General features: G+C 49.2%; 1 protein-coding gene and 1 long non-coding RNA gene across 8 annotated transcripts in view; one reads left to right on the plus strand and one right to left on the minus strand.

Moving 5' to 3' along the window:
- The window catches only part of LOC101750361, a 115,651-nt gene that overhangs the window by 16,255 nt on the left and 75,134 nt on the right, over positions 1-24,262 (minus strand). For all 7 annotated transcript variants that reach the window (XR_005839218.2, XR_005839221.2, XR_006931289.1 and 4 more), the window contains 6 exons: positions 22,600-22,749; positions 16,900-16,980; positions 5,316-5,388; positions 2,747-4,314; positions 1,225-2,669; positions 583-679 (listed from right to left, as the gene is read on the minus strand). This is a non-coding gene — a long non-coding RNA (uncharacterized LOC101750361). The remainder of the gene's footprint in view (positions 1-582; positions 680-1,224; positions 2,670-2,746; positions 4,315-5,315; positions 5,389-16,899; positions 16,981-22,599; positions 22,750-24,262) is intronic.
- On the plus strand, positions 13,792-14,775 carry DNAJB8 (DnaJ heat shock protein family (Hsp40) member B8). Its single transcript, XM_001233012.6, has one exon. The coding sequence runs from the start codon at positions 14,024-14,026 to the stop codon at positions 14,648-14,650; it is 627 nt and encodes a 208-aa protein (XP_001233013.1). The 5' UTR covers positions 13,792-14,023; the 3' UTR covers positions 14,651-14,775.

Genomic DNA, 24,262 nt, shown 5'->3' on the forward strand with positions numbered 1-24,262 from the left:
AAAAAAAAAAAGCAAGCTATGAGAAAGCCTCAAATAATTGAAAAAATATATATGTATAAAAGGGGAACAAAGAGCAGAGTGTGGGAGTCGGGGAGGTCTGTGTTCGGAGCCTCCCACCCATGCCCCCCTGCCCCACTACCCGGAGCAGTTTCAGCTTCTCATTCCACTGACAATTCTTCAGAGGCTCCAGGATTTGAGGGAGCTTCCTGTTTCATCACAAAACCTCGTGTCCTTTTCCTTCGTCAGGCTATTAAAACTGTGCCAATGAAGTGGTACTGACTGCATGGCCAATGACCCCCTGCCTTGTACCCGACACTGAAGCTGCTCAATGTGGTTTGGTTCCTACAGCCCCTTCTCCGTATATTTCCCCTCTTGCAAGCACACGGTGGTTGCTTCAGCGTTGCATGGGGTTGCGTGTGTTATTTTGTTATTGCACGGTTGCTGGTGACAACTGATCTGCACGCACTGCTTTGTTTTTGTAGGGTTGCTTTAAAATCCTAGGCTCCCGGTATTAGTTCCATTTATTTATTTTAGGAAAGGGTAGTTTTAAGGCTTGAAAAATAAACACGCTTAAAGACATACCAAGTTATGGGGAGGAGATGGTGTGTTCTCGTGCTCCGCTCACCCGGGCAGGACTGGCTGTTGGTGTTTGGTGTTTTGGCAGCTCATGTTGGTGTCACTGTGAAAACAGCACGTTATTAATGATTCTCCAAGGCTTGAGTTACTGCAAAAAGCTGCACCAGACACGGGGTTTAAAAGTTCAGATGAAGGAAGAGGTGTAAGGAGAAGAGGAGAAGCTCTGGTGTGGCTGATGAGGGCTTTCGGCATCATCCTGTGCCAGGCTGCTGATGGGCGCCCAGGCAGTGAGAAGGGCTCTGTAAGGAACAAATACATTCCAGCTCACTACAGCACATCCCCAGAGCCTTCCAAAGCCTACAGTCTGGGAACACAGCCCCAGTCTTCACCTGGCCTCAGCACTGTGTCTAGAACTCACTTTCACTAAGGGAAAGGGGAAACAGCTGAGTTTGGGCAGTATTGGTAAGCAGAAGGAGGCACAATGAGACACACTGCCCAGCAGATCATCCACAGCCCTGCTGTGAAAGGGGAGACTGAGAAGACAATGAAATTAAGGAGAGAGACTCCTGTCAAGTGAAATAATTAGGTCTCAGGGTATGTAATTGATGTGCTCTTGATGTGGACCCTAAATCATTTACAAGGCCTCACCTGGCACAAGCAGCTCCTGCACCAAGGCAGAGGAGGATGAACGTCCTCAGCAGTGCGATGAAGCAGGCGGTGGGAGCAGCTCCAAAGCAGGTCTCAGCAGCATGAACTTCCCCGTGGTGCTCTGGGGTTCCTCCTGCCTTGTCCTCCCCTTGCCCAAGCTGCTGGGAGTGGATCACTCACCACTGTGCCTTGGTGGGCACGTGAGCAACTCCAGCACCCCAAATGGGAGATTCTCACAGCAGGACTTGGCTGCAAGCTGGAGATGCTGCTCTCCTTCACTGCTGATATTTTTCAGCTGAGCCCAACATCAGCTGAATCCTAAACACCAGCATGGGCTACTCAGAAGCATCTCTAACACACCACAGTGTTTTCTGGGCATCAAACATCCCCGGCCATCACCATCTGGGAACAGATTTCAGACTGCTTCTCTCCCCACGGCTACTCTGCTCTGTGCTCCTAACCCACAGCAATGGAGCAGTCAGCAAACAAACCAACGGCCAGACAAAACGAGGCCTTTGGGGGGCCAGGATGAGCCGCACAGATGCTCCCCATCTCAACCATCCAGGCTGAGATGGAGGAATCCAACCCTGCAGCTGGCTGTGCTATCCCATAAGAAAGACATCAATCTTGAGGACTTTTTCCACTGTCAGTCACCCTCAGTGCTTTTTCCTGCCCCATCAGCTGTAGCAGTCAGATGGCACCAACATCCCTATTCTGTCCCCATCCCTCCCAGCTGTCCCCATCCTGGTGTTGTGACAGTCTGCTCCATAGGCTGAATGTCAGCACAGCCACCCCAAGCCCCCACCAGCTCCTCTCTGCCTGGGGCATGCGCCATCCTCCCGACACTGCCTACAAACTCTATTAGCTTTGTAATTAAAAACAGCTGTAATCTGATCAGGTGGAGATCACGGTTACAAAATGAAGGAAGCCATTAGCAGGAAATGTTGTGGTTCAGGCAGACATCAAATCAGTTTAAAGAGATTGGATTTCATTGTTTTTATACAGTTACTCCATTACTATAATGCACTGGGTCCATTTAAGCGGCTGGCTCGGAGGAGTGCTTATAAGGCAGTAGTGACATCTATGTGAAATGAACGGCATAAACGGTGAGCGGTGAGGAGATAGCTCTGAATTTACACCCCTCACTCTGCACTGAATATCAATACACCGGAGTGGGGTTTGCAGGGGTGCCCTGCTTTTCCAGGCCCCCCTCATGTTTCCAGCCCCTCCGTAGGGTTGGGGGAGCCCCCCAGAGTAGGTTGGCTCAAAGGACCTTTTCCTCTCCTAAGCCACGGTCCTGGCTCCTGGGCAGTGAGGTGGGGTGAGAACTGAAACCGCAGCAGTCACACCACTTTGCTTCCTCCTGCTGAACAGCAGTGGGTCAGGGCAGAGCCTGGGCACCTCTTCTCGCTGGGGGTGCTGTGTTTTTCCTCGGTTTCCTCTCCCTGAAAACAAACCAAAAGAAACTCCCAAATAATGATAATTAAAAACAAATGAAAGGGGGGGTGGGGGGGGGATCAACCTGTGCTGGGAAGCATCAGTCTCTGGCGCGGTGCTCATAGTGAGGTGCAGGCTGTAATCCAAAAACAGTGCTGTCGGGAGGGGCTGTTTGCAAAATCTGTCAGCTCCCACTTTGCTTCAGGATGGGATGCAGCTCCTGTACCTACAGAAAGTCCTACACCGAGCAGCACGTGGCTGAGGCCGGTCGCTGGAGGAGTGAGAGGGGCAGGAGTCGGGGGGGGGGTGCACAGTGTTTCAGGGTTTGTAGCCTGAGCACTCGGAAACCTCTCCAGGCAGCACTGAGCACAGGCAGAGCCTCCCCTCCTTCCCAATCTCCTCATCAGAGCAGGAGATAAGAAGGGGCCTGCAGACAAATGCCTGCTGCCTCCCACCCGCTGCGAGGAGCCCCCCCAGGCAGCACCTCACGGTTAGCAGAGGGCTCTGGCACCTTCCAACCCATCCTGGGCAACCTCCCTCCCCCCGCCTCTCACCCCAACCTGTATCAAATGCATCAAAGCCTGAGTAAATTATGTTCCCCTTGACCTGCTGGCAGCAAGTTCAGGCACAGGACATTAAAAGAGTAGAGGCTGAGGTTTCATGGTCAGCAGAGGTGGAGGAGGAACCGTGTTGCTTTTGCCCTTAGAAGTGACGTTTTTAGTCACATCCAGCATTGGGCAAAGCTGAGCTGCAGGGGCTCAGGTGGAGCTGGCTGGGAGCTGGGGAGGGGATTTCAGAACAGCCCTCTGCTATGTTATGTTGCACTTTCATATGGCGCGGGATCTGCCTTGATGAGACCACCAGACAGTGAGCACAAAACGATCACAGAACGGTTGGGTTGGAAAGGACCTCCAAGATCACCCAGTTCCAACCTTGTGCCACGGGCAGGGTTGCCAACCACTACATCAGGCACAAGACCAGGTTGCCCAGGGCTCCATCCATCCTGGCCTTGAACACCTCCAGGAATGGGGCATCCAAAAGATAGCAAAGTGCCCTTATCTCCTCACAGACCTGGTGGCACATAGGCCTGGCACCATGGAGGCCCAACAGCACATAGACCCAGTGGCTACTGCCTGGCACTGCCACAGCTCTGGATGGGGCACGGGATAGAGCACCCTGCTCCCTCGTCACTGTGCCAGTCCCCCAAGAGACGGCATCAAATCTGGAGCCTGTGAAGCCACTGCCAGCAAAATAAATATTCGGGCATATTTTTAGCGTGCTCTCGTTCAGAGAGAATTTCTTTGTGTCCTTCGGAGGAGCTCGCCGGATCTTTCATCAGTTTGTTTTTCTCATTAGCCGGCATAAGCTTTGTTCTTATTTAATAAAGATTAGGATCTGCTGCCTCCAGCCCTCTCTTTTTGCTCCTCCGTCAGGCCTGTGGGGGCTCAGGCTGCAGCGACGCGTTTGATGTCGGCCACGGAAGTTGAAACGCGGGACAGAAGCTGGGGTTCACTTCCCCCAAAACCCCCGTGCCTGTTCACCCCTTGTGTATCCCCCACAGAAGGGCAGAGACATGGCACAGCGATGGGAAGCTGCTGCTTGGGCATGGAGGTTTCCAGGTCTGCTGGTGCATGCTTTGCAGGGCGATCTGAGCTGCCAAGAGAGAGCACAGGAGAACAGTGAGCTGACCTGTTCATATGCCTCACAAAACAGACATGACACAGATGGGAGCTGCTTCTTCCAGCCCTGGGGTCAGGGAGAGACAAAGGAGCTCCTATCCCTTCATATACCATCAGATTCTCCTTGTGAGCAGGGGGAGTAAAAAACTGCCTGCCTTTCTGGAGCTGAGTCATTCCTTGGAAAGAGATGGGTTAAAATGACAGCAGTTGCGAACCAGAATGAGTGCAATGAACTCCCAGCAGAAGGCAGTGGCATCTCCTGAGCTCTCAAAACCTGGTCCCAGCTGACAGCTGCTGGGTTGGACCAGCACCATGTCCTGCCAGGATGAGGGCATGAGGGGGCAAGGGGCTGGGATGTCCCCACGGTACAGACTGCATGCCCCAGCTAGAGCTGCCACGGGTACCCTCCCGGTTATTTCCTCCACTGTCAACTGCATGGACCAGACAGGTCTTTGCTGTGCAGCTTGGTTTGGCCATTTCCAGACCAAGACTGTATTTACCTCTTGAGAAACACCGTGGTTGTCTGCACTAACATAGACGAGGTCCACACATCTAGCACTATTAATAGTGCTATTTATTAATGTAGTTTTACTTTCTTAGACGTTTAATTATAGAATGGCTTGGGTTGGAGGGGACCTCAAAGTTCATTTAGTCCCAACCCCCCGCCCCGCTGCCGGCAGAGTTGCCTACTGCTGGATCGAGCACTAAATCAGGTTTTTAATTTTTATTTCTTAAAATAAATAGATAAATAAATAAATAAGCAAGCTCTTACACGAAGAAGGCTCCCACTTCTAGCAAGAAACACAGTTAGCATATGCACACCTTTGGAGGGATGCATAGCTCCACGGCCAATAACACTTATCGCTTCGCCTCGTGTAGGCAGATAAGGGCGAAGGCACGCAGGGCTGCGGGGCAGGAGCTGTTTGCTGAAAGGGGCTGGGAAGGAATCCAGTCCCCACCCCAAAGCAGCCTTACCTGCGCCCAGGTGCGCGCCGGCGCCGGTCCACGCGTGCCGTACTGCCAGTGCCAGACCTCGGAGCTCGTGTATCTGGGAGGGAGAGCAGGGAAAGCAGATTTTACACATACTTCTTTTTTTTTTTTTGTCCTTTAACAGTCGCTGTTGTAAACGAAGTTACCCTCGCCGTGTTTGTGTCACTTGTGTTTGCTGCCTGGGGCAATGCGAGAGTGCAAGTTTTCCTGGCATGACTGCTCTTGGAAAACCAGCTTCAAATCCATATATGATAGTATTCATGGAAACCACGACTCTAATTCGCATGCACTGATTTCCCTGCCAGAAAGCGTGCTCCCATCCAACCCAGGGATAGAAACATCACCCTGTGACTTCCTCGCCCAATCACGACCAACTGATGCTCCTCAAAACTCAAATATTTTCCAGGGAATGTTTGCAACCCACAGCCTAAAAAAAGAAAATCTTCCCCACATTCATGCGGTGGCTCAGAGTCATGGCTGTACTCAAGGAAGATTCCTGATAGGTATTTCCCAAGCCAGACTACTCCTCTCCCAAAGAAAACAAAATGAAGCAAAAAGCCTTGAGAACCAACTATGTCAGATACACAGATACTTCATTCAAAATTTATCCTGTTTTCTCAAGTGCTTTACACCATACTACGGAGATGCACACACACAGATCACCAACGCAGAGGGAAGGACCCGACCCTTGTAAGCCCATCCTTCCCAACACCAATGAGAGATGCTCCCAGCCACTGCTGTGCTTGGTGCAATGGGACAAAGGTTGGGGAGGTGGAGGGAGAGCCCTCGCTGAAGATAAAATCTATTTCTGATGTCTATAAAAACCAAACCCGAATTCCCAGTTACTTCAATGTGAGCAGTGGATGCGGGGTAATGGAGAATGGAGTTATTTATTAATAGAAGGGCATTTCAATAGAGATCTGAGGAGATGATACGGACCAAATGGAGGCATTTACAGAAATAATGCTCAGGAGGTTTTACCTGGCGTGCCCAGGTGTCTTAGCAGTGTGCCCTAGGGAGGGCCATCTCCTGTTCTCAGGAAAAGTGTTTTTGGGGGTTGCATAGAATGGCCTTGATTGAAAAGAACCTCAAAGATCACCTAGTTTCAACCCCCCTGCCACGGGCAGGGTCAACAACCACTAGACCAGGCTGCCCAGAGCCACATCCAGCCTGGCCTTGAATGCATCCAGGGATGCAGCAGAGAGAGAAGAGCAAGTGTGGAGGGGAGATCTGTGTCGAGGAGTACTGCTCTTGCTGCGCCTTTGGGGCCGTGGAGAGGCCCCACCTCCAAGGCCTCCAAATGCACATTAGACTCCCCTCCAATTCCTACCACTATCTCTCACAAAACACAAAATTCATCTTCCTGAATTCCTCGCTTACTCCTTTATAACCAACACCTCTTCCCTCACTTGGCAGGGAAGCAGCACCGCGATTCCCACCCGCCTCTCCCTCACAGCCCCTTCTGGAGGGGCTCATTACCCATGCAAATAAATAACACTCAGGCAGCCGATCCCCTCCCAGCACACACACACAATTCAAGGGGGTCTTTGGGGAGCGGGGACAGCGGGAGGGAGGAGCGTGGTGCTGCGTGGCTGCATGTGGCAATCAAGCTTTCCCACCGCCACGTGCCCCTGGGGAGCAGTCCCGCTCCCGTTGGCAGAAGCCGCGTCTCTCCACCTTGCTAATCCCCCTCCGCTGTGCCCCGACCCCTGGGAGCCCTGGGAACGCAGTGCTGGTCCATGCTGCCCCATCTCCCCTCCACAAAATGGAGTGGGAAGGGAGGGGAAGGGGAAATGTGTTCTTCCTTAATTGATTTTTGGTGAAAAAGGCAGGCAGCCGCGACACAGTCGAGTTAATTAGTTCCTGAGCTATTTGCAGTTATGAGCCACGTAAGATCAGTGGTCACTGCGACTGGGTGCTGGGAAGTGGAGGTAGGAGGAAGGTCGTAAAAGTGCTTTTTTTGCTCCTCTTTAAAAACACAGAGAAAATAAGAAAGGAGACTTCATGTCTGTCTCCCCAGCGCACTGCACACAGATCCACCTGGACAGTCCAATTTATGGGGTGAAATTACTGTTTTGACCCATCCTGCACTGCCCACATTGACTCCAGGCAAGTGCTCTCTCCAGGTCCTCTGCTCACCCCACAGTTGTCCCACCAAAGCGTGGGGACAATGCCAGCTCCCGCGCCCCAGTGAGTGACATCTGTATCCCCTCTTGTCCTTCCAGCCAGGGAAGCTGGTTCTGAGAGCCCCACATGGGCTCAAGGGCTGTGATCCCAACAAGAAGGGGATCAAGGGTTGCCTGCTGCGACCTGATAACGCAGCAGCATCCCAAGGGGCGGCTGCAGCCCTGCTGCCCAGCCCAGGGGCACCCGCTGCCTCCGGAGATACAGCTATGCAGTCATGCTCCCATCTGGGTATCGATAAGCATGCCTGTTTGTGCATAAACACAGCACAACATGCAGCCACATACCTCTGCATTCCTCTTCCCCTCCCTCTCTTCTCCTCCCCCCACCCCCTCCTTATTCCTTTATCTCCTTCTCATCTGCTCTTGCCTGTTAAATGTTATTTCTGCTCCTCGTTCAGAACTGAAGCCCAGGAAATGGCAGTTGCTGTTTGTTACATAAACTGGCACTGCAGCAACGAGGGATGATGAATATTTTGGGTGAATCTGAAAAGTTTTCAAGAGTTTGGGTGGAAGAAAGCAAAAAGAGAAGGTCTCAAACCCAAACACCCAACAGCCAGACAGACTTCAGCCAGGGAAGGAGCACTGAGTCCATCCCCTCCACACTTACTGCATGTTGCCCAATTCACTTGATTTTGTCTGTCTCTTCTTCTTCACAATGTGGTCACAAGCTCTGCTCCCAGCAGGATAGCAAGGCTGGCATCGAGTACTGCATTCTCACCTCTGATTCCATTACAGCTCACAACCCAAAATCTGCACCCCTGGTGAGGACCAGACTAATCCTAGAGGCAGCATGGTTTCTAACTCTCCATCATTCTTGGAAAAAAAGGAAAATACATAACGGCCAAGCGTTAACACCTAAGCAAGTTATTAAAGGAAATCTGTTCTGGACAAACTCAATGACAGTCATGACCCAGCTGTAGAAACCCCATCACAACTCACCCCAAAAGTAGCGTGGCACGTTCACCACTCCTCCACAAAGCCCTCCTCATCCCTCTGCTCTCAGGGGTCACCCAGCTCCATGAAGGGGAACACGAGTGGGATAAGCAGAAAACTGATGGAAGAACCCGTGGATTAGTAGAAGCGTTTATCTTTCCCACTCTGGCAGCTCAAACAGGTCATGCTGCTTCAATAGATTCTAGGGAGGGGTGACCGTCCTTCCTTCCAGAAGGACTCTTCAGAGAACTTGTGTTTGAGCACAGGGCAGCTTGTGAGACCAAGGCAGCATGGCTGCACTGCTCACTGGCTCTCTGGAATGGGGTTGTATACTGAATTTATGAGCTCTTAAGTCATCACATTTACAATTTATACTCTCCAGTCTTTTAATCTCAGCAATAAACTTGGACTAAACCTTTGCTGAGGCAGTGTGGAAATTTCACTCTTCCCGACAGCCTCGTCTATGAGTCCACAGGCAGGACCAGAACCAAAACTTGTCTCCTGACATCTTCATTGCGGGGTCAACTCCAGTTTCCCACTCCCAGAAACTGTTACAACACATTGGCAAATACTGGGGGGTGAATGCTAGCAATGATCCCCTACGATCTCTCCAGCCTTCTAGAGGAGGGCACTGCTTCACATAATGACGTGCACCAGGTCTATGTGCACGTAACAGTCTAAATATTGCAGGACTCTGGACCTTGCCATCCGCTGCAGACCAGCCTCACAGGTGCATTTTTACTCCCCTAGAGCTGCTTTACTTCAGCAGAAGAACCATCTTCAGGTTTCCTGCTGGAGTGGTGGCTCTTGACAGGAACCGGTCTCCAAAGTGGGCACCTCCTCTGCAAACCTAAAATTGAGATGGAATTGGCAATGGTAAAGCTACTAAGGGAGGCAGGCCCTCCCTGCTTTCATGAACCCCATGCTTTCAGAAGAGGGTGGCATCATTTCTGCAGAATGCTTCAGTGGCCTCAAATAACACACTGAACTGTCAGGCACAAACCCAAGCGATGGCGTGAGCCAGCTCTGAAATAATGAGAAGCTGATCTACAGCTTTTTCCCCTCTGGTTTATTAAATGAATGCTCCACATACCACTTCCCACTGACTGGAGACAGAGCAAAAATCCCAGGACAGTAACTCATCATCCTTTCTTCCCCTGAGAAGATTCAAGGCTGTGGCTATGTATGGATGTTGCAAAGTGATAAAGTTGCTGCGGCTTCGCGAGTTACCACGCATCGGCTGAGCCGCGCTGCCTGACCGCGCGCACGCTGCCGGCTCCCTGCGACTGGGTGGTAAAACATGTTCACTCACGATGGGGCTGGAGCAGGTACACCGGCAGCGGGCTCCAGATAAGCACGCTCTGCTGATAAGCAGCACCTCATTAAGCCCCGGGACTCAACCGCTTGCAGAGCGATCCTTGGCCCAGATGTTCCTCCTCTTTTTCAAGTCGTAGACCTCAGTCACGGAACTGGCAATGGGACGGCGCTCTGGGAAAGCGGTCAATATTGAATTAATCCCTGTATGTAGAATGGAGAGGAAGAAGGATCCAGGGCTGTGCCAGAGAGCAAGAATAGAGGAAGGATCGGCCAACTGTATTGCTGAGTATAGCCTCAGCAGAGCCATGCCTGGGTGAGGATCTTGCAGATGACAGATGGAGATGACCCAGGCAATGAAACCAGAGTGCTCTGAATTCTCCTGGGATCAGAGTCCGTGGAGAGAAGTTACATCACCGTTTGTGCTTTCCAAGACTGGCGCAAGGTCTTGCCCTGGGCATGATCTAACATAGAAAACATGCCAGGCCCCTTGACTCCAGTAAGCAGGACCAGGCCTTCTCTTTGGCTTCATACCTCAAAAAAAATGGTGTTTCTTTGGAGGTCCTGCTCCTTGACACCGCCAGAAGCCGAGCGCCCTCTTGCCTGAACCTTGGGTTGGCCTCAAGGCTCAGAAAACTGGAGCCAGACGCAGCTCTCCAGGACCTCCTCCAGCTCCATCTTCCATCTCCCATCCCACCACAAGCCTCTGCATTGAGGGGACAAATTTTCCACTTATTTTCAATCCTTGTGCTGAAAGCAAGCAGGCCACTCTGCCACCCAGCAGGAGGTCAGGCTCACATGCTCATCTGTAGTTGTCTTTGGGATCACAGCTTGGGGAGCAGGCAGGGGACAAGCACAGCTGCCTTAAGGGGAGGCATCCGATGACAGCTTGAGTGGTGGGACAAAGTGTGATGCGTGTTTGTTTAGATAGCCAAAGGACTTGGAACAAATGTCTGTGGCTCATGTTTTAGATAAAAGGAACCCAGACTTGTCAAGGTATCAGGGGGGATGGTGAGAAAATGCTTATCAAGAATCCCTTAGCCCCCAGACCCTTTTATAACAGAATCAACTATAATAAAAGGAATAATAACAGAAGAAAGTCTTCACATCTCAGAGATGCACACTTCTTTCTGGACCAGGACATTTTTGGGATGCCAGGAGCAAGATCAGTAATAGGGGCTACAAATCTGGGGTCACCTGTGGTCCATGAACCAAAATCTTGGGCCGTTTTGCCCCTGAGTGCCCTGTGTTTTGCTCCTCATCTCCCACCTGACCCCCACTGCTGCTTGGCTGGGAGGGAAGAGTGGGACATGGTGGTGCCGAGGGGATGGGGACTGCCACATCTGCATCCATCAGGCATACTGAAGCAGAGACTGGAGGAAAAGGAAGGAGGGGGTGGGTAAAAGAGAAAATCCCAAAGATCCTTGGATAATAAGCACCATTAAGGTTAGTCTGTCTCATGATTGTTTCTTATTAAAAAGAGACTGTACTTTATCTGTGCAGGATATGCTGTTTGGATGAGGGAATTAGCAGAGTGACTGCCTCCATATCATCTAATTAGCAAAAATGTTGATAAGCAGATACAATCACATATGATTAGGATCCTTTTAAAAAGCCACTCCATTAATTAAATAGACAGAAAGGCCGCCTCCAGCCCTCGCGTGCCACTGATTAGAATACAAATATTTACACTAATCTCACCTCCATCAGCCATGGGACACTTTTGAGTATTTTTAGTGACATCAGATTACTATTGATTTCCATCCCCAATGTCAGACCATTTTGTTAGTATCTGAAAGTGCTGCCTTCAGTTTCGGATGCTTTAAATCATGTTAAGGGTTTATCTTAATGACGCTGCTGATAACCACTGTTCAGGTCACTCGTACTTTCTCTTCAAAGAACACAGTCTGGGCTGGTTTTTATTGTTTGTACTTGAGATTTGAGATACGAAAAACATTTCTCATTTCAAAGCTTTGGTTTCTAGGGATGGGGCTGCCAGGCTAGTTTGGGTCTAGTTACTTGAAGTGTGCATGCCTCTCCAATTTTTCTTTCTCCCCATCTCTCCTCGACCCTTTCTTTCTTCCTTGCAAACCCTTCTGGCTCACAACAGTGGCCTCTGCTGAACGGCTGCTAATCTCTGATGCCTGCTGCAGGCAGCAGACAAACAGGCAGTGAGTGTCCCCCGCTACAGGACGACAGGAGAAAAACGCTTGCTATGTTTTAGATGGGTAGGACACACTAAACCCAGGACAGATAATCCATTGCGCCAGCAAGTCTGTGATAGGCAGTCTGCAGTGAAAGCAAGTCCTGGAGGAGATGCTTTGTGAAGAGACAGCCCAAGGCAGGGCCACCTCCTTCCTTCTGTGCACAGTCCTATACTCTGCAGCAGATAACGAGCCTGGGACCTTCCAATGGGGCTCCTTCATCTGTTTCTGACATCCCATTTTCACTTCCGGGTAGCAGAGAGCAGGAACAGCAATTGCTCCTGAAGTTTCTGCCAAGCATCTACAAAGAGATCACAGTGGCAGAGGATAGGAGAACGCTGCACCTTTTGGTGGCTTGTGGGTGGGAAGCTTGGATCATCCTCAAGTCCAGTGTACAGTCAGTCCCCAGACCAGCACTGCACTGTCTAATGGCAGCTTCTATCACAGGGCCAGAATGTAGCGAGTACCTCTATAATGCTGCCCCATCATTGACCAAAGAGGAAATCAGCCCAACAAAGCCCTACCTCAGAGGCCATCATCTCCAACACTTTTCTTTTCTCCTCCACCATATTGCTTTCTACAGGCTGACATGGCTTCCTCTTGGCTTCATTGCTCCACACTTACAATGTGTGTTAGAACAGCAGCGGGCTCATGTGCTGTGCATACACTCTTTGGTATGATCAGCTGTTTACTCCTTCCCAAAGTGTGGGATAATGGAAATTAGGGCAGTGATCTGCAACCCACACTGCCATTAGTAGGTGTTTATGACAGGGTTACAGACAGCTGAGTTCTCATTGTTGGCACTTCCTTGGAGACCTCCTTCATGCAATGATTCCCTGTGAACATATTGCATTTCCCACAGGAATGACAAAACCAGGGAATAGAAAGAGATGCAGGATAACCTCACACTGGATCAGGGAGTTCAGCTCCTCAGACTCCACTTGCCAGTACTGAGCTTATGCAGCAACCCTATTGTACCTGGGCCAACTATCCCAAAGAGCATGTAGAAAAGAAGCTAAGGTTGTTAATGAGCTTCATTTTGGACATTTACTTTGGTGCTACCATGGGAGCTAAGTTCTTGTTGAGGCATTAGGTCTGGACATACATTTACATTATGGTTATCTAATCATTATTTTAGATAAAAGTTCCACTTTGGGTTTAAAAATGGACACACAAGGAGGTTCTAAGTAATTCACTACCTTCGCTGTGTAGGACATGCAACACATCTAGAATTTTAAGTTGCTAGTGCCACCTTCCAACTGCTTTTCCTGAGAGTCAGAAGACCACTGTACCATTGAATCTCTGTTTTCATGGAGGTTCTTACAGAATATGATGAAGCTGGTGTTGGACTTCCTCTTAATATCAAGAAAATTTCCCTGAGTATCTCACTGCAGAGCATGTATTCCAAACCCTTAATCACATCTTTAGGGCTCTTTCCTGAGCCTTCTCCAAATTACCAGCTCTCTGCCTGAAATGTGAGCGGCTGGACTACATACAGCTTTCCTATAGCTGGGTAATATGTCCTATAGAAGTAACATGACCTGATGACATTACACTTCTCTGGACTGCACATAGATCTATACTCAGTATCTGAGAATCCCCCTCTTGGCAGGCACATGCAAAAACTGATTTGACAAAGCCATACATCAGAGCTATGATATTACAGCTACGTTGGGCAACTACATCATGTACACAACCAACACTTGAGAACATAAGTCCAATGGCAAGACAAGGCCAATGACAACCAACTCCGCCCCAGAACGTGGTTTGATCACTTGAGCAACAATTGGCTGAACCCACTCTGAGGTCACAATCTCACAATCTGGGAACAGAAGGCTTCAAAAGAAACAACCTCGTAACACGGGACTCAGCTTCCCATGTGGCCCTGTAACACCGAAGGACAAAGCAGAGCAAGGGATGAACTGAGCCTGTCCCCCAGCAGCGCAGTGGCAGCAGGTGTCCAGGAGCCTCTGGGTGCTGGACATCTCTGGGCTTCATATCCGTGGTGAGAGAGAGGTGCCAGGCAACTTGCAAGCAGTCTCAGCTCACCCCTGAGATGGTGGATTATTACAGAGTGCTTGAGCTGCAAAAAAGCGCCTCCCAGGATGACATCAGGAAATCCTACCACAGACTGGCACTAAAATGGCATCCTGATAAGAATCTCGCCAACAAGGAGGAAGCCGAAAATAAATTCAAAGCTGTCACAGAGGCATACAAGATTTTGTCTGACCCTCACAAACGATCGCTCTATGACAGATCTGTCAAGGAGAGCCGATCCCATATAGGAAGAAGGGCCACGGGGGACCATAACAACTACTTTGATATCGCTTACATATTCCAAGACCCCGAAGACATCTTTAGGGAAGTCTTTGGAGGGATGGATCTCTTCAACAACATCAGAAACAGTGGAAGAGGAAGCAGCTCCAGTTTGTTTTCTGGCTTGATGCAGTCCTTTATGCCATTCACTTCATTCGGTCACGATGGGCAGACCATCTTCTCCTTCGCTGAGGAAACAACTGGGCCGTGCAGTTTCAGATCAGTCGTAACCTCTACTGAAGTGATCGATGGCAAGAGGATCACCACCCGGAAAATCATTGAAAATGGGCAGGAGAAGATAGAAATCGAAGAAGACGGCCAGCTGAGGTCTGTGTCAATAAATGGAAAAGACCACCTGAAGCTATAACATCCCCCAGCACATACATCAGCTGCAAGCTGTGGGACGTGCTCTCACTGCTCAACGAATGGAGTCTACTGTGAGCAGTGTTAATAAAAGCTGAGTTTGTGGCACAACTGATGCCAGCTTCTCAACAGCCTGGAACGAATTATTGACAGGTAGAGATAAGGAGTTATGCTAAACTAAGGAGAGGAACTATACTGATTCTAGGTAAGGTGATATGTAGTGTTTGTTCTGGAAATACGTAGTAAATATACAGTAAATACACACAAGAGCTACCTTGCTTGTTTGTCAGAGACCAAGTTAGTTAGTACAGCAAAAGGATGGTTGATGAACAGGTACGTGGGCTCTATAACAAACTGGAGGCTCTCTTCCCACCCCCTGAAATTGACCCTTTTTAAATGTCCAAGCCTGCTAGCCAGAAGAATAAAGGCTCTTGTCTGACTGTCATGCACAGTCCTGAGGCTGAGTGAAGGATGTCCTGCCTTTGGGCGCTGGAATACAAGATATATTCATTGAAACATTTTTTGTACCCTCACAAGAAAGTAGGGGAGGTTCAGGGGCGATGGATAAACCCATGGGAAAAACCCAAGGGAGACTTCAGTGAGGAAAAGAAGGAAGAAAAAGCTGTACCATAAAAGAAAATAGGGTATTCCTCGAAAATGCCCTGAAAACTGTATCTTAGGATCCCTGCATAGTTTGGGGGCTGAAAATGAGCAGGCAGAAGGTGAATTTGGGTCTTGAACTGGGACAACCTCTGGTCCCTTTCTTGTTGGAGTTGTTCAGACAAAGCCAGCTAAATTCAAACCATGAGCAAACAGAATCCAGGGGGCTGAATTTAGCTCCCTCTTTGTGCAAAGCTGAATGTGGGGAGCTCGATGGTGCTTTACCATCCTCATTGTCTTGCTCACAGCTGCTAGAGCCAGCTCACAATGCATTTCTTGCACAGCCTGGCAGCATGCTGCTTTCGTCCTCCACTGAGCTGAGGAACGCTCTCCCCATGTTTCTGCCCTCCCCTTGTGTTGACATGAACCACAGAGCCTTGTTTCTTGCTTGGCCAGATCACCTTAGGCATTTAAAATCTCACACGCTTTATTTTCAGTCCTACACTACATCCCCTTGAGTTTCCCTGCTTGCCCTGCCCACTGATGTCTCCCTGGAGAGTGGAACTGGTTTTCAGGGACATTTTCACTCTAATCCAGATTGTAATTGCTGCCTGCATTTGGGCAGGTCTTTGCATCTGTTTCCTCTGCAGCGAAATGGGAATAACAGGCTCCTGTGCTTTGAAGGAGGCTGCAAAGCAGTGATATACATAAAGGTCTCCCAATGCTAAGTTAAATTAGCCAGAATACTGCAGCCACTTGATAGAAACCTTTTACTTCTGAAAGGAAAAACACAGCGCAAATTGCCATCCTTTGCAAACTGATGCCATGCCCAGCTTGGAAAAGAAACTGAACAAAGCTGAATTTGTTGTGTTAAGGGCTTTCAAGTCCCTGTGGGTCCCTGTCCCATAAGAAAAGGACACAACACTGAGAGGCAAGTGGATGCCTAAGGGCTTGCTGGGCTTGCAGAAGGAAGCCAGCAGTGATGGGAGTAAGGACAGTCAGTGGTAAAATCCCAGTCTGCTGCTCCTACATGGTTTGGGAGCCAGAAGGAGCCCTGCAGGCACTGGAGCCCTGGAGACTGCAAAGAATTTGTGGGTTTGGTGCACACAGATTATTATTCTGGGCAGAGCGAACACAAATACTTATTTCTACCAATATTCTCTGTGCTCACTACGTGAGATGGCCATTTGAATTTACCTTATGTCACTTTGGAGGAAGTTCAAGGGTTTATTAAACAAAAAAGCACATTTTGGATCGGAAACTGAAATGGTCTTTGATCAAAATAGCATGTTTTGAAATCTGGACCAGAGTTGAATTCCCAGCCCCTAACATTTTCAGCTTGCTGGGCTAAATCTTTGCTTCAGTCTTGTCCCTAACCTGATATTTTGGCACATGTCCATCACGATGTCTTGATCGGTGATCAAAACAGGCAGATCTACACATATCCTAGACCCAGTCTGCTTGGGTTGCTGTATCATTATTTAGGACAGCATCTAAGAGAGAGCGCTTCCTTTTCCTATCCCTCACTCAGAACATTCCCATTACCTCTTGCAGCAGCAGAGAGCTCCTGTGGCAGCTCTGGCAGCTGCACACACCAAAACTTGCTCTTCAGACTATGGGAACATGGGTGGGGAAGAGACCCAGTTTGCTCACCCAGTAAGTGCTGGGTCCAGGAGGAATGCAGATCTTCCACCGCTCCTTGTGCACTGCAGGGCATACGGCTCTCAGCACTTCCTGCAAGTAAAGGAGTGGAGATTAAAAAAATGAGAAAAGAAAGGGGAAAAAGAGAGAGAGAGAGGGTGGGAGAGACAGCCATAAATGGTTGGTGGTAAGAAAGCAGGTTGGACTGCACTTGCTATGGCCCACATTGCTGCAATAGTGAGAAATCTGCCACGTGTGCCCAAACCACCTGTGGAAATGGCTTGTGCCTGTGTTGGCCTTGGAAGAAATCATTTGCTTGTGCAAGGGACAGGCTCTCCCAGAACCGCATTGTCCCCGTAAAAAGCCACGTTCTGGGACTCTCCCTGGTGAGCTTGCACACACAGCTGGTCCACAACGAAGACCACAAGCTGTGACAGCAGAGCCTTTGCTCAGCTGGTAATGGGCTGGTTGAGAACGAGCTCTGCTTGAACACAGCGTATGGGGGCAGGAGCAGTTTGCAGGCTCCTGCTGAAGAGCAATGGGAAGAGCACATAGCAGAGGCAGCTCGAGCCCGGCCAGCAGCCGGCTCGGAGAGGCTGAGTCATTATTTTATTAGCAGGCCCCACAACTACTTTAATGTGGGCTTAGACTGCAAAAACAAAAACATACATAAAAGCATTTGGAATTACTTCATAAAATACTAAATCACAATATTAACCAACTGACCTTTGCTCTATGCAGACCTGCTAATTTTAGCAATTACAGCCAACAACTTGAACATATCAAGTGGGCAACTGTTTAACAATAATGACATCTGCTTGGAAAATCCAATTATGTCTAAACATCTTTAAATCCCCACTAGGGGATACCTGCTTTCTTTTTGCAACTGTTAGTCTCTGCCTAATAGGATTTTAAACTCACAGCCTGCTGCACACTGCGGTGGCGGTGGCCCCTCTCCCTGGAGTGGCAACAACAGGACTGCGATCACATTAAGCGGGGAGTGAGTCTCTCTCCTCAGACAGTGATGGAAGTGGTTGGGTTTTCTGACAGCCTAATCTGATGGACGGGTGCATTAGCTGGATCTCTTCACTCTCCCGTGCCCCCAGCTCTGAGCTGGGCTCTGCAGTCGTCAGAGCCTTTTGTGGGGTCCACAAATGAGTTTTTCTCCTGCAAGGTTTTGTCTCCTGGGCTGACTTCTGCTTCTCTCCCCATCTCTTTTCTCCTTTCTTCCCCCTCTTATCCCCACCTACTTAAATCTCCTTGCTGCCATTCCTTGCTTTGTGGGTGAAGCTCCAGGACTGAGATATTTTCTTCTCCATAACAGAAACCCCTAAAGACAACAGCTATGCAGTGGCTTTTGCAGCCATATTTCTGGCCTGAAGATGGTTCTTGCCAAGAAGAGTGACATTTGACAAAACAGGGACGAGTAGGGAAGAGCGAGCATGAGACCACCCAACTCTCCAACAAAGCACCCCAGTGCAGAGCAGCATCCTCCACCACAAAGCCAAAGGTCCGTATTCAGCCTCCGGTTATATTCTGCAGCCCCCTAATCTGGCAGCAGCTCCGTGGCCCCACTCCTGATCACTCAGCACCCCAGGGCTGCAAAGCTATTGTCAGATATTTGAATCAAGATACAAGAACTGAATATTTCCGTCCCTTCTCCTCCCTCCCTGGCCAGCCTGGCTCTCTTCTGATGGAGCGTGCAACAAAATCACAATCACATGTTTGCAGCAGTAGGAGGCCATTGGCATGGAAGCGGCTGTGATGTCACTACAAACATTTCCACCCTATCCTATTTCTCCAGAACAGTCTCCGTTTTTATGACCCCATCCTGAGATCTGCAGGAAATCAAATTGTCCTGATGCTATTTTGAGCTCTGGTGTCATGGCATCAATATATAACGATGTGGTGTCAAGCCGGAGAGGCTCGAGCACGCTGCGGCGGTGTCACAGCCGGTTTGTTTTGTGCAGCTCCACGAGCCTGGATTGCAGCCCTGCAGATGCCAGGCTCGTGCTGGGACCGCTGGGGACACGCACGCCATGTTGATGGGATGGGCTCTGGGGGCAGGATGGAGGGCAGCGCTGACTCTCAGCCTTCTCGCACACCGTCAGGGATCAGCAGCTCAGGCACAGTAGTGCCGTGGGGCAAAGTGGTTCCTACAGATGCCAGCCAGGGAGGAAGAGAAGAGCGTGGTTGCAAAGTACATGTGCAGGGCATTGGGGGATGGACAAGGGAAAGAGATTTGAGGGCAGACAGTCACTGGCAAGGTGCCCAGGGCAAGAAGTTCAGCCATTTGGGTGGTGGCTGTCTGACCAATGCAAGAAACAACGCCCAGCATCCACAAACTCTTGTCTAATCTAGGATTAACTTCTAAACAAAACGGAACTTGGGTTGAACATCCCCTGAGATTCAGTAAGAGGTTTAGATCTCACTCTGCTCATGAAACACTTCTCCCATGCTCTCCACCAACGTGTGAGCCCCTTCAGGCTGGAGCTCTCCCCTGAGCCTGCATCTCACAGGGAAGGATCCGGCCCTGAGATATCTCCTGGCAATTAAGGTACAGCAGCATCTCTACCTGACTTATCTCCTGCACCCAAATCTTATCTGCTCCTCAAAGAACATCAGATGTAACGCAAGGCGTACACAAAATGTTCCTGAACTGAGCTCTCCAGCAGAAGCAACATCTGCAGCAAAATTTTATCTGTTGGCCGGAAGGCTTATCCTGGAAGAACTTAAGACAGCCTGCAGAGTCCCCTGCAGCACAGCAGGAAAAAGCACTGGTTGGACTGACAAAGCAGTGGGAGGGATGTGGTGGTGGCCCAGAGCTCCTAGCAAGCAGGAGAGCATGGGGTGCTTATCAGGAAGAAGTGGGAAGACCTCAATTATTTCTCTTAACCGGACAACGCCATATATGCAGAGATTCTGCAGATCAGACAGGCACAGATTTGAATCCTACATTAAGATCAGAGCTTTTCCAGGAGACGCATCTTTTGCTCATGTGTGGCTGCTCTCCACAGTACCAGAAAACGTGCATACCGTACCCCCAGATAGAAAAAGCACTTTGTTTCTGATGAAACTCCTCCAAGACTGGACGTGGCCCTTTATTTACCCTCAGTCATTACTACTAACCTCCCTTCCTCCACAAGAGCCAGCACTAAGACTAGAGAACCGCTTTCTAAACTCCTGCGTGGGTAATTGGAGATAGCAGCCCGGCGACTCGCAGCCCGAGACACCGCGTCAGTTCCCACGAAATGGCTGTGCCATTAGTCATCTCCTCTCTGCAGCTTTCATTTTCAAGCCCTCCTTTATGTTTGGCTATGATTAGCACTCAATTGCGTTCACCTTTGGTCACCCTCCAGAAGGCACCAGGCAAAAGAGCTCATGGATCTTGAATACCACCCACTTCTGAAGCGTTCAAGAAAGTTCCTTACTGTTTGACTCTGGTATCTGCTTTCCCATCTTCCATGGAGCTATGCCCTGTAACTTTCTCTTCGTGGCTGGCAACAGCTTTGCACCCTTCCTTCCCCAGGCTCAGACCTCCCTGGTGCCATTTCAGACAGCTCCTCACTTTCCCATGCCCTTGATCACTCAACATCTTGGCTCGCCAATGCCATCCGCCCTCTCCAGCTGCTCCACTTCCCCGTGTTATCCTGAATTCCCCTTGCCTCCCTCCTCCACTGCCCTCCAGGAGCTGCTTGCTAATGCTTTCCTTCCCACTTGGGATGCCGCACCCCATTAATAAATAGTCACTCCAGTAGCTCAGCTGAGAACCCGGCCTGCCCCCACCACCCATGACAAGAGGAAAACTCTCAACAGTATTTAAACAGCCACAGGATTAGGCCCAGCAGCTCCGGTGACATCAGTGTTACAGAGACAAACACACCGCTGTGGTCAGAGTGAGGAGCCCATGTGGGGTGATAACATTAAAAAAAAAAATCTTATATATTTTTTTAAGTTTTATTATTCCCTCTCTTGTGGTTCCTTCTGCTCCCGGAATGAACAGGGGGTTTTATTGCTGGGGTTAAAAAACACGAATTTGCATTACATCCTGGCTCCCGCTGTAATACTTCAGTCTTGTTTCTCTCTCGTCCCCTCTCCAGAACAACTGATGCTATCACAGCCTGATTTAATTTCAAAGACGGATTGTGATTTGGCAGTCGGGGGAAAAAAAAAAAGCCAAGCTAATCAAAAGTCACCATCTGCTGCGTTGCCATGGGGATATTCCTCCCCAATAAATGTGCTCTTTGCCAAAATCACAGATAACAGCACTATAAAGGGTGGGAGGTGGAGGGGGGGAATCAAAGAAAGAAGTTCCGACACTAGGGGGGAAAAACGAAAGAGAGAGAAAGGAGGGAGAAACAAGAGACAGAAGAACTCGGAGAGAAAGGAGGATGGACTACTGAGAGAAAATGACGAATGGACCAACTAGGGAGAAGGAGGAGGAAAGTAGGGACTCACCCGCATCGGGGTGACAAAGTGGTGGAGGGAGACAGACAACGGGGAAGGAGGAGAAACACCTCGAGACACTGTGCTGTGTAAGATGCCCACACTGGGCACCGGGCAAGGCTGTTACCCGGAGAGTGATGGGGTCACCTAACCTGGAATGAGTAAAAGCTGTCAGATTTCAGGTCGCAATGTGCTGGCTGCCCCCTGACCCTGTTTAGAGCCTGCATGTGTGTGTTGAATGCCCCTATTAACCCCCAGCAGCTAACGGAGATACGGGAGACGTCCTGCTCTCCTCCCCAGCCTGAGCGAAAGCTAAGCAAAGGGGTCACTTAGCACCCAGCAAAGAGGATGGGATGAATTATTCACTACAGAGGCATCACCGGTCTTTTTCTTCTCCCCTACTGGAGAATAAACCCAGAACAGATCACAGGTTGTGTGAATTCTTTGCTTAAAAAAAAAAAAAAAAAAAGCAAATGGAATGACTTCTGCATGAACTTGTTTTGCAATTCAGCTCCGGAGCTGATAAGAAACGGTCGCTGTGTGTTAACTGGAGGAGCACAACACCACGCTGCCCATCTCCAACAGGAAAAATTTATGATCGGCTCTTCCCTCTGCTCCCACCTCCTCCTCACTTCAAGAGGTAGTGTAAAAATCACAAGCCTTAAAAAACTGCATTGGATGTTTGTGTAAGCACTTCAGAGCACTGGGGTCACACATGCATCCTTCTCTGCAAAACTATGTAAATGTTTTCTTTTGAAGGAAAGCTAAAGAGCCTCCCATTGCATGACTCCAGGAACTGGGGTTTAAAAGTGTACGCTATAGAATTGTCAAGGTTGGAAAAGACCACTGAGATCATCCAGTCCAACCATCAACACACCCACACCGTGCCCACTAAACCATGTCACTCAAAGCACACGTCCTACATGAGCATTAACGCTTGTTGAACCTACGTGCATGGAAAGAGGTAGGGAGCTGGGGTGAATTCATTTAAAAATTAGAATGGGAGCTGTTGAGTACCAGTTTTCAGAGTAGTTTTATGGAAGACTAAAGTCATCAGGTCTTCTGAGCTCAGGTGGCCTCACCTGTCTGAATGGAGACAGCAGCACTGTCACTGCACCAGACCCAGTCCTCCTCTGTGCCCCTGTTTTCATGAGCCCTTAAACAACTCTCTCAAAGTAGGCAACATCTGGGCAAGCAGAGATGACAAACAGTAACAGGGTTGACCCAGACTCAGTGCCTTCCCTCCATTGGTGTGGTGGTACTCACCCAGGAGTGGTGCTAACAGATCCAAAACCTCTTTGTCCTTGTGTTCTTCATGGGTGCAGGATCATGCTCTTGGGGCTGTTCTCAACATGGGATGGCTCTATTGCTTGGGACAAGGATAGCTCCAGCACATCACTCTCCCCAGCAGGTTCCCTGTGCAGGAACAATAGAAGAAATTAAATGAAAGAACCTTAAAGACAGAAGAGAGAAGATATTAGTTTGAGAACTGGAGAATTTGGATTAAAACAAACATACGCAAAACCAAGTGAAATAAAAGGGAAAAACTCCAGTAATGCAAATGGGAGAAGAAAGAAAGCCCTCAAGAACAGGGAGAGACGGGCAGGAGACAAAACCCCATGAAATGGAGCAAAACTTCTGAACAGCATAAGCATCAGTTGCACAAACACCCTGATTTAGCCCACACTAAATAGGATGTGGGAACTGAATGGCAGATTGATGGAGCTAAGAAAGCCTCTTGAAAGCAACCTGGGAGATGAAAAGCTGGAACCCAGCTCCACTGCACGAGGGCTTGGTCCCAGATGAGCTCCTTGGAGTGACAGGAGCAATGGGGATAAGGACATGAGGACAGCAAAGGGCTAAACCAAGCAGCACTGCAAGAACGGAGCTCTCATCTCGTGCCTCCCCACTTCTCTCTTTGCAGTGCAGGAGGGAGGGTGTCTCCAGCAAGAGGAGTGACAAAAATGAGGAAGCAATGGAGATTTGTTGAAAATTAGTGAATTTTGTTAAACAAAATATTTTCCTATTTAGTCAGCCTCTCACTCCTTTTCCTCACCCCCACCCCGCCCCTAAATTAAACAGCAAATTATACTTATCAAAGAAAAGAAGGTAAAGAGAAATCTGAAAGGCTGTGAGAAACCTTTAATTATTAGTATAGTGGCATGAAAAGCTGTTGAGCCCCTTAGAAACGTACATGGCCAATTATCAAAAAATATAAGAGATGCAGAAAGAAAGGTTTGTCTAATAAGTATGAATCGCAGGGCCATTTAGAACATCAGTGTTAAAGCATTAGAGTTAAATGGAAAAGTAAAAAGGGGCTGATGGTTTTAACTATTTCACAGGAGGACAAGAGGTTGATACTGATAAGACAAGCAGTATAGTGAAGTTAATTATCTGTGGCCCTTGGTGCACAAAGCTTTTTGAGCTGGTGATTAATAGAGATAAACCATTCAAACTCCACATTTCTAAGGTGAATGAAGATGGCAGAGGAACCGCACAGCCCCAGCATACTAACTAACCTGCAGCAGCGGAGGGTGCTGGTGGCTTCATTGCACCCTATCTGCGCCTATCCACCAGCAGTGGGAATGGCTGGGAGACATGGGGAAAGGGTTACCCAACATCACCAGCACCTCTGGGTCTTCACATTGTTGGAGGTGTTGGGGGCAGCTTCCCCTTAATTAGTAAAAAATATATATAATGTTCCAGTGTTACTTCTCGGAGTAAAGTAACCTGGGGGAGGCAACACCTGCAAATATTTTACACCACGCTGATCAAGGCCTATGTGAACTTCTTCCTGCACGGCATTAACTGTTGGCCTCAGGCCTCCTTGCTGCTAGGTATGTGCAGAGGATCTCACCTTTATCTTCTCATCCCGCCGCTCAACTCAGACGGAGGCATGGCACATACCTGGATCAGGGCTAATGGCTTG

The sequence above is a fragment of the Gallus gallus genome, chromosome 12 (assembly GCF_016699485.2).
Source record: "Gallus gallus isolate bGalGal1 chromosome 12, bGalGal1.mat.broiler.GRCg7b, whole genome shotgun sequence".
NCBI lineage: Eukaryota > Metazoa > Chordata > Aves > Galliformes > Phasianidae > Gallus > Gallus gallus.